The sequence below is a fragment of the Magallana gigas genome, chromosome 1, assembly GCF_963853765.1.
Source record: "Magallana gigas chromosome 1, xbMagGiga1.1, whole genome shotgun sequence".
Lineage (NCBI taxonomy): Eukaryota > Metazoa > Mollusca > Bivalvia > Ostreida > Ostreidae > Magallana > Magallana gigas.
Genome location: NC_088853.1, coordinates 22,291,061 through 22,301,450, shown reverse-complemented (window position 1 = coordinate 22,301,450; position 10,390 = coordinate 22,291,061). Strand labels below are relative to the sequence as shown.

The following is a 10,390-nucleotide window of genomic DNA, read 5'->3' as shown; positions in this document are numbered from 1 at the left end:
TCATTAAAAAGTTATTAATCCAGTTCTCGTAAAACCTTCCCAACTTTTATATAGTTTGCACGAAAAACGGCAAAATGCATCAAAACAACACACAACCTGTGATTCTAGCAGCACTTTTCAATTTAAGCATTGATCAAACTAACGATACGTATAAAATTTCAAGTTCAATATATACGGGGTAGTGTTGTTCTAGTTGGATTTTTATATCGTAAACAACGACAGAGGAAAGCCTGGCCGAGAAATAAAAGCAAATTTACATACCTTTTAGCGAATGATTGATTAAACTAACATCTCCTCCAGTATTCTTATGTTCAATTCTCAAGAAATCACACCACAATACTTTATTAGAGTTCTTAGATTAGTTATATTTTGAATATGTTTACAATGCTTTCCGATCAAATTCACACGACATTCAACTTTTAGTCATGACGTCATCAATGTGTAAATCTACGTAATACAAACTAATTTCTGGAAAAAAATTGTCTTCAGTATTCTTTATTTGTTTTTGATCTACGTTTCGTTGCTTATATATTTGAATATGTACATAATAATTAAGATTTGTGATTTCACGGAATTACATGTAACTCAGATTCCATATGCTTCCTTAACACCCCCGCGTAATTGTATTTTACTTATGAATTATCAGTAGCTATTTTAACCTTCAAAGTTTTAACAAACCAAAAGTTTCGTATCTTCGTATCAAAATAAAAACCAAGCTTAATTTAATTTTGTTTACATCAAGTGAAATCTTAATAGGTAAAAACTAAAGACAATGGTGTAAATTGACAGAATACGAACAATTATAATATACACTTCCTAAATCTAGTGGACCTTTTATGTTTTTCTTGTCAGTAATTTTAAATATAGTCTTGAAAGTTTCACGTACAAAACGCACGAGTTAAACTTTTTATTATTCAGCTTCAATTGCGTGCTTTAAATAATAATGCATAAAACAGTGTAATAAAACATTTGGTTAACAACAATAACATACGGATAAGATAACAGTTACTTTCATAATTTATAAATAACTTGTACTTTAAATATATCACTGACAACTGTAACGTTTGGATGTATAACGATCAAATCACCATGACCTTAACCTTTGAACTAGTGACCTTTGGTAGGAACTGACGCGGCCTCGTATGGAGGGGGTTGGTCATTCATTCCAGGAACAGAACCATATCCTGTTAAAAAATCAAAGGTATTTAAGTTACCACGTAGAGAAGATATGTACGTTTAAAGATGAAAATTGATTTACATTGTAGAAGCTAAATAAAACGCGTTCATTAAAACCAAGTACTTATATGGCGGTGTTAATTCGTGATAACGCAAATGAGATGATCACTAATTACCATCTCAATTTTACTATTATGTGCATTATCAGTACCTGTACATGCACAGACCTATATACATGTAGCTAAATGAAAATTCCAAGAGCCGGGGAGGGGGGTTCTGCTATATATATATATATATATATATATATATATATATATATATATATATATATATATATATATATATATATATATATATATATATATATATATATATATATATATTTGTGTTTGCCGAGGTAAAATTTCGGTAAATGCCTTTTTAAAAAAAGATTTTAAATCCGCCGTGTATATCTAGGTGAAATTAACAGACTTCCCACATGTACCTTACTTAAATTCTCTACGTTGTTCTTGGGTTTGAATATCTTTTTGATATTAACTTCAATGATCTGATTCAGTGAAACAAAATTATAATCTGTTTCTGGTACCCTGTTGTCAATTTGTAATTCAAACTCACCGTTCTGCTGTGTTTGATAAATACCCGGATGTGGGTTGGAGTATCCCGGTGGAGAGGGACCCGTCTGTCCGTAGTTGAGCGGCACGTGACCCCCGACTGACAATAAACGAAAAATAATTAGGTCGATGAGGCTAAATACTGTTGATTAAGAAAACAAAAGCCCACCTCTAAACCCCCCTTTGAACTTATCTTACCGATTCTATAGCGTATTTTAGCTTTTTATTCCAATACATAATTTTAAATGACATGTAATTTAGATAGAATTTATTTACAAGCATGTTTTTCTGTCCTTATTGGCAAGTTACCGTAATACTGCCCAATGTTAAAGCTCGGGTTAGGTATACCTATATTATTTCCGGTAAGATGCACTCGTTCGTCAATGTCTCTATTACAATTTTCTACCAACGTCCGCATCCGGCAAAGATCGACGAGCCACCCAATGCCAAGGAAACCGAAAGTATACATGTACAGTAGTCCCCAGCCACGCCTGTTTAAGTAGAAATGATGAAACCCGAGGAATCCGAGTGGAAACCAGAGAAGGTAAGCGTCATCGAGGTGTTTGTGGGTACTGTGGAGCATTGTCCTGCCTTTGTTAGAGCGCTTTAGTAAAACTGGAAAACGAAACCAATCCACGATGTATCCTACGCCAAAAATCCCGAAAGTGAAAGTATAGAGAAGCCCAAAACCAAATCGGTTCAAATAGTAATGATGAGCTCCGAAGAGTCCCGTAGGAGAAATAGCTAGGATGCAGGTCGTTGTAAATCTTTTTTCAGTGGAATCCTGGCTATCAGAGTTGGCGATTTTTACATGGTATGGCATTATAAAGGCATCAATTAACCAACCAATACCGAAAATTCCGAATGAGCAGAGATAGAAAATTCCGAGCCTGGTGTTATTCAGGTAGAAATGATGAAGCCCTGGTGAAAAATAAATTGAAAGATAAGGAGCTTTACCAGAGTAAATGTATTAGTTTTATGTGTAGTTTTAATATTCTATCAACTATAGTTAAATATTTCATAATTCATGTACTGCTTTCCACCGTTACAGTATAATGTAACCTACCTATAAGACCACCTGGAAACCACAACACATAAACATCATCCAAACGCTTTTTCTTGGCAAGGCTTGGATCTGGGTGAGAAGCTTCGTTATTAAATCGGGCAACCAAGACCGGAAGTCTAAATATGTCAATGAGCCATCCAGCGCCGAGCAAGCCAAAAGTGAAAAGGTAGAGGAGTCCCCATCGTGGGCGCTTAAGGTAAAAATGGTGCGCTCCAAAAATGCCCAGGACAATCATCAATAAGTAAGCCTCAATGAGAGAAACACGTATTCGTGACGTCGGCTCTGGACACATAGCCGCGTGATTGTGGCTGTTCCCCTCGTATTCCCTCATAAGTTTTTTGGAGTCTGGCGAATTCGTCGGCGAGACGTATTGTGGGTATCCATATTGCGGTTGCTGTTGCTGGTAGCCATATTGTGCCGGAAGGTGAGCCCCATGTAATGGCGGCGACAGGTGCCCGTTCGGATAAGCACCTTGCGGATTGACTGGTAAGCCTGGCGGGAACTGGTCTGTTGTGGCTTGTTGACTATCAGGCCCCGGCTGGGTGTGTTGTTGTTGAGTTTCTAGTTCGGTGCTCATTCTAAGAAGATATAGATGCCAAAAATACCAATCATCAAAATTGAGCTAGATAAGTATCTTATTGCAAAGATGGCATATTTGCAACTCCTATTTACGGTTTTTTCAACAAACTTATTTGCTTTGAGATTGTGTTTACCACTTTTGTTTTTATCATGGTTCACCTTATGGATGAGATATCTTCCTAAAATTAAATATTTTACGAGACGAAATATTAAATCCATAAGAAAATAATTGACTGCATAACTTTTATTTCTCCAACTATGAACTCTTTTTTTTCAAGAATTTAATTGATACGGAATTTTTAAACAAGAAATTCAGATGTTCCACCATTAAAAACAAAGATATTGAATTTTTTTCATTAAGAATACGCTAATTTTTGTAAAAATCATTACACATAACCTACATAACAATTATTATATAAAAGGCAAAGCAGTTGAATTTTATTTAGAAACAATTATTGAAATTAGTTTATTGGAAACGCAGTACCTTCGCTGAAACAAAAATGCCACTTTGTCCTCAGCATATTTATCCCTCATAAAATACTAAAACAATATTTCCTTAATTCATGAAATATGTTGCATGTACCATGCTAAAACCCAAAATAGTTCAAAACACCCATGATATATGTCAACTTTGTCACTCCACTCTGCGAGGGTGTGCACATGGAAAATAGCATATATGTCTAATAAAGTATAAATCAGGATTGAACATTTGTTGATGATAGATATTTCAAAAACAAAAACGTACAAAGGGGAACATTTTTTAGAATTTGTTCGCTTGTTATAATTTATAACTGTTTGTCCTGATCCGGGTTAATCAGATATTGTTAAAGAGTGTTATATACATGTATTTCTGAATAAAAATAAGATTGAACGTGTATTACACTATTTAGTACACAAGAAGCATATTAACATAATTTATTTCAGTTCAGTAGCGACATATGCATGTGTGTTTTACCGTTACAATACGGTGCATTCAAATAGACTGTATATCATTGTCAAAATTTATGACTCAGTTTTTATCGGTTACATTTATCTTGCCTTATCAATTGGCATAACGATAGGTACACATAGACAACTCTTACAATTATAAGTTTTAATGAATTCAAATACAAAGAAAAATTTTGCCCATTTTTTAGGTACTACTAAACTACATGCCTACATATACTTATTTTAAATTGTTGTATGAACGTTTAAAAAAGCAAAATCATTCTATGAAAGGTACATGTATCAATGCAAAATAAAATATCAAAGAATTACTTTTTTAAATTAACAAATGATGGAAACGATTATAAATGCTATTTATAGGATGACATAATTAAATATCAAAAAAGAAAAATGAATATCTTAATTTAAAATTTATTATTTTATCATGTATTTGTTTATATACTGATGTGAATGGTATACTGTTCGCATTTTTTGATTAACACCTTTTTTAAGTAAACGAGTATCCTTTAAATTAAAATAAAAAAACTTCATAATTATCAATTAATGCTACATTTTTTAATTTATTGATTACATGTACGTGCGTTCGTTAGTTTATCTAGTTATGTAATATAGTGAAGAAATGTTTAATGCAAACCATTTTACTATCCCTTCTTCTATTATCTTTCCTCATTTTTTTTTGGATAATGTATATGCTGCATATACAGGGGTTGTCTCCATTTCCATTTTCGTGATAAAAAGATCAATTATTTGGTTTTTCTATCAACATATAAATATAATAAATATGTGTTTTTCTTTTTCCTTCTACTCGTCTTTTTCTTCTTGATTAACTTAAACCCAATATTAAATATACCTATTTGCTTTGCTACATTTGATATTCTAATATTTTTCTTTCATATGAAAGTGTTGTTTTATTTGTTCGAAGTGTATTAATGCACAACATTAGTAAGCTACATCTCTTTTAAAAAGTTTATGACAAAACACTATGTTGGATAATTATTACAGCGCCAATATGGTTATGCATTTTTAAAAAAAAATCAAATATGCTAGAAAATATACGTTTTTATTTTTTTTTTGGAGATTTTATAGCCGCTTTTATTTTTCACGAAGCAGCATCTTATGCAGCTGCAAAATTGCCATCTTTGGCAAAGCTTTGTGGTATAGTTTTACAAATAACATTCCTATGAATGATGACTCGTGGCCCAGCCCTTACTTCAAAAAAAATAGTGCCAAACCACACTGATATTGTGATAACACAACATTATTACTTATCAGGTCTGTTACTGACTGTTTACAGAAATTTGTGGGGTCAGTAAAGTCCATAGAAGGCAAGGCGGAGCCGAGCCTTCTATAGACTCTACCAACACTACACATTTCTGTGCAAACCTGGATGCAGTTGTATATATAAGATCGTTTTTTTACGTCACGGGCAAAGGGGGTCACTCTAAATATTTTGGGGCTTAAGAATGAAAGGTATGTTTGAACGTTTGTGTAAAAAATCAGCTCAAATAACGTTACGTCCGCCATGTTGCCGTATAAATTTTGACGCCCGCCGTGTAAAGAAATTTAAGGCAGTCACGTGACGCGATTCATTCAATGACTTCGAGACATTCTAGTCCTAGGCAAAACATATGTCTTTCATGTACTTATGAATGTATAACTGTATACAGGGAAATATTCGCCCACGTTTTATTTTCCGTTCCTTTTGCCCTCGTTGTCACTGAGCGATTTTACGAGTACGCGAATTCCAATGTGTCCTATTCTATTTTTTTTAACACCAATAGCTGGGCGAATTCAAGACTGGGGGAAACTGTTGGCAAGTGTAGAAAGGCGAAAATTACACGGGGCAAAAATTACACGGGGCGAAAATAACCCTGAAAGTTATCTAGTACCATATAATTTTATTAGTCAGTTATGATTTAAAGCATTTTGTTAAATATTAGGTTAAATGTCAACATTTATTTTTGTAACAAAGTGCTATCTACTTGCTTCATTATCTATGTATCTATGAATATATCGTCAAAATGACTAATAGTAATTTGTATCAGCCTGATTCACGTTTGAACAGTGAGAACCATAACATTGCTTCATGGTCAAAGTTTGTGAGATAACAGATGACGGAACAATATACATTGAACATATTGTTTGCTTTCTTTTCATTAAAAGTGAATATTATTAGCCTATCAAGCAAGAAAACTTTATTTCTAAAACTTTTAACGTAGACAAAATATGAATAAGAAAAAGATTAAATGACAAAATTTTTAAATTACAGAACTCTTTTGTGTCAATCGTGTTTTCACTCAAAAAAAGAAGAAGTTCAAATTGATGACTGATTTTAAACATTCAGTTTTATTTTTTCTTTCTTCAAAAATTGTTTATAAAAATAATTCCCGCTATTTTCTAATATTCCAAAGCACACTGTGTTGTTGATACATATCAGTGGCGTCGGAAAAAAAATTGAAAGTATGGGGGGATTCTAGTCTTGTTAAAAATCTCGACCAAAAAACCCCCCAAAAAACAAAAACCGAACGGTCTTTGGTTATGGTTATGTATAACTTTACATGGGGGAGGAGGGGGGGGGGGTCTAGCCCGCCCGTTCGCTTCCGACTCTTATGCATGTTCATCTAAAGTAGATGAATTTTCGATTTATAATGAATTTTGAAATCAAACCACGCACCTGTCACAGGTATTGTATAAATAGTGCCTGTTCTGTACCGCCGGTTGACATTGGTTTTCTCAGGGAGTCAATTTCAACTCTTACCCATCTAAACATATAAACAGGCACAATTTATTTTATTTTACTGGATGTCTTAAATTTAAAGAACACTTTTTTGCTTTTATAAAGTAATGAAGTGAATTCTATGGCGAACTATATGCGCATAATTTACGCTCATGTAGCAATTCGTTGTGTTACCTGTTGCTAAGTGCGTTGCGAACGCTGGGGGTAATAGAACGGATTATCAACGGCGTCTTAACCAATCAGATTTCAGTATTGCATATATATGTACTTGCATAAGGGCTCCTTCGTTGGGGTAATAGAATAAACTGTAACCGGTGAACATAAGGGGTTTCTGTAAATTCGGCGGCAATAAGACTAAAATGACATGGATAATAAAACCCACTTTATCAAAACTTGAGGAAGTAATCTCTTCTTTAGGAAATTATGACATTTGCATAATTATCCATATATATATATATATATATATATAGCTGTAAAGATATATCAGGCCTATATTTAAAGGACACTGACAAGTATGTAAATTAAACACAACAAACCAATTTTATTATCAACCGAAATGTACATGTAACATACAGATAGGCTATATAATCGTTATTGTACTTAAAAAACATGCATTAAAACTATTTTAAAACATCAATTTATTCTAAAACAGGTTTCTTTTTAAAGTAAGTCTATGCTATATTTATCTTCTAGCTCAGACATATTTGTAGCAATTTGAACAAGCCATGCTATAATACAACAGGTCCGTCAATCATAATTTTAAATGATGATAAAATGAGTTTCAACATCGGATATAGCTAGAAAAGCTGATGTATGCATTATACAAAGTTCCCACACTAGAAAGTTCAGACACTTTCTTTATCCTAGAAATATCAAATACACCTGTAACAAATTCCAAAACAAACTTTGGACGCTAGTGACGTCGATTGCATAAAGGCCATTATATCGCGACCTTGACCTTTGAACTAGTGACCTTTGGTAGGAATGGACGCGGCCTCGTATGGAGGGGGTTGGTCATTCATTCCATGAACTGCACCATATCCTGTTAAAAAGGACAATATAACATATTTAAATGTGATATTTGAATGTGCTGTTCAAAAATATATCAATCAAAGTGAGAGTGTTTTCCCTTTGTTTCTGTTCTCTTTTAAGAAGATTTAAAGAAAAATATGATGTGTTGAGATAATTGAATGAAATATAGGACTATAAACGTTCTTAGTTTAGCGGTAATCATATGTACATTAACATGTATTCGCCTTTTTATCCACTGTTGAAAGATTTACTTATAAACTGAAAAAGATACTCTTACATGAGTATGTATTGGTAGAATATCAGCTCAAATAGATAAAGGTTTTGCTAAATATTGACTGCAAGAATTAGTTTTTGTACCTTTTCAGTTTTACATAACCTTGAAAATAACTTCATACATAAGTACCTAATTAGGATGAACCTAAATCATGCATGACACTTTGTCTTAAAGACACAATCAACATATTTTTTTTAATTTTGATAATTTCACTTAATCTTCCCGATTAAGTAAATTTCAGATACTTAAAGCCAATGTCTATTAGCGACGACTTCATTTTGATGCTCGCAATTTTCTTAAAATGTTTGTTAACAGTGATTTTGTTTTCATTTACCTATTGTTTTTGTCAACTCACCGTTTTGTTGTGTTGGATATATCCCCGGATTTGGGTTGGAATATCCCGGTGGACAAGGACCAAACTGACCGTAGCTGACCGGCACGTGGCCTCCAACTTGATTTAAGATAAGGAAGCCATTAAAATATGTAAAACATAGAATACAAAAAGAAATCTTTTCATTCTTGAAGAAATATTTTGGATAACATAGACTAGTTCGTAGCATTTAAACACGGCAATAAATGTATAAACTGAAAATGGGTTTTATATATGTTTATGAAAGGGTTTATACTGTGGTTTCGTCAATATTTGTGAGCATCACTTTTCGTGGATTGGATGAAAATTACGATTTGTAACATGCACATTTATTTTCTTACCTGTTGATGTCGGCATGTTGCCATAATACTGTCCTGGAATATAGTTGGGATTAGCTACACTCCGATTATTCCGGGTAAGATGCACTCGTTCAACAATATCTTTGTTACAATTAACAACCAACTTACACATCCGGCATAAATCAATCAGCCACCCAATGCCGAGCAAACCGAAGGTAAACATGTACAGAAGCCCCCAAACAGGTCTGTTTAGGTAGAAATGATGAAACCCGAGGAGTCCGAGTGGAAACCAGAGGAGATAGGCGTCATCAAGGTTTTTGTAAGAAGTGTGACCAATTTCTTTACTTTTGTTATAGCGCTCGAGTAAGATTGGGAAACGAAACCAATCAACAATGTAACCAATACCGAAAATACCAAAAGTGAAAGTATACAGAAGCCCGAACCCGGTTCTATTTAAATAGTAATGATGAGCCCCGAGAAGTCCCGCAGGAGAAACAGCTAGGATGCAAGTTGCGGCTGCGCTTTTCTCAATTGAATCTGGAATGTTTGAGTTGGCTTTCTTAACATGGTATGGCATCAGACAGGCATCAATTAACCAACCAACACCGAGGAGTCCGAAAGTAAAAAAATATAGAACTCCAAGGCCAATGTTATTCAAGTAGAAATGATGAAGACCTGAATAGAAAAAGAAGGATTTTAACGCTGTTATCGCGTTACTTAATTGACAAAAAAAATCGAACAAAACATAACTGGATGGTTAAGATTGTAACGAATGTATCCCGTAGGTGGTTGCTGTGACAACGAAGGGTTCTGGGGCAAAACGTATTGTGGTACTTGTGGGTATATATATTGTGGCTGTTGTTGATAGCCACCTTGTGGTAGGTTCTGTGGTTGTGATGGAAGGTCAGCCCCGTGTAATGGTGGCGGCAGGTGCCCGTTTGGATTAGCGCCCTGTGGGTTGGGTGTGAATTCCGATGGGGGCTGGGCTGGTGGGGCTTCTTGTCCCCCTGGTACCGGCTGGCTACGCCGTTGTAGTGTTTCTTTTTCAGTAGACATTCTATTAAAATGCAGACATACAAACTTTGAATGCTATGATTAAAACGCGTTTTAATGAGAGAGAGAGAGAGAGAGAGAGAGAGAGAGAGAGAGAGAGAGAGAGAGAGAGAGAGTTTACATGCATGTTGACTCTTATTTCATATGAAAAAGCAAGTGCACTTAAGCTGTAGAGAACGAGCCCCTTTTCAGTGCAATTTTTATGTAGGTATAACCCACGTTACTATTTGAAATAATTTATTCCATAA

General features: G+C 34.2%; 2 protein-coding genes across 2 annotated transcripts; both read right to left on the bottom strand.

Moving 5' to 3' along the window:
- Positions 1–968: 968 nt before the first annotated feature.
- Positions 969–3,430, bottom strand: LOC117687853 (uncharacterized). The gene is made up of 4 exons (XM_066085555.1): positions 2,854–3,430; positions 2,136–2,708; positions 1,792–1,887; positions 969–1,184 (listed from the first exon to the last, which is right to left on the bottom strand). Exons 1-4 carry the CDS (start codon positions 3,428–3,430, stop codon positions 1,108–1,110), a joined length of 1,323 nt encoding a protein of 440 aa, XP_065941627.1. The 3' UTR covers positions 969–1,107.
- A 4,205-nt stretch (positions 3,431–7,635) lies between these two features.
- Positions 7,636–9,768, bottom strand: LOC105317622 (uncharacterized; the record flags this gene model as incomplete). Its single annotated transcript, XM_066085549.1, has 3 exons — positions 7,636–8,156; positions 8,776–8,871; positions 9,132–9,768. Coding segments are annotated over 3 exons (810 nt in total), but the record flags the coding sequence as incomplete, so codon positions are not given.
- Positions 9,769–10,390: the final 622 nt, after the last annotated feature.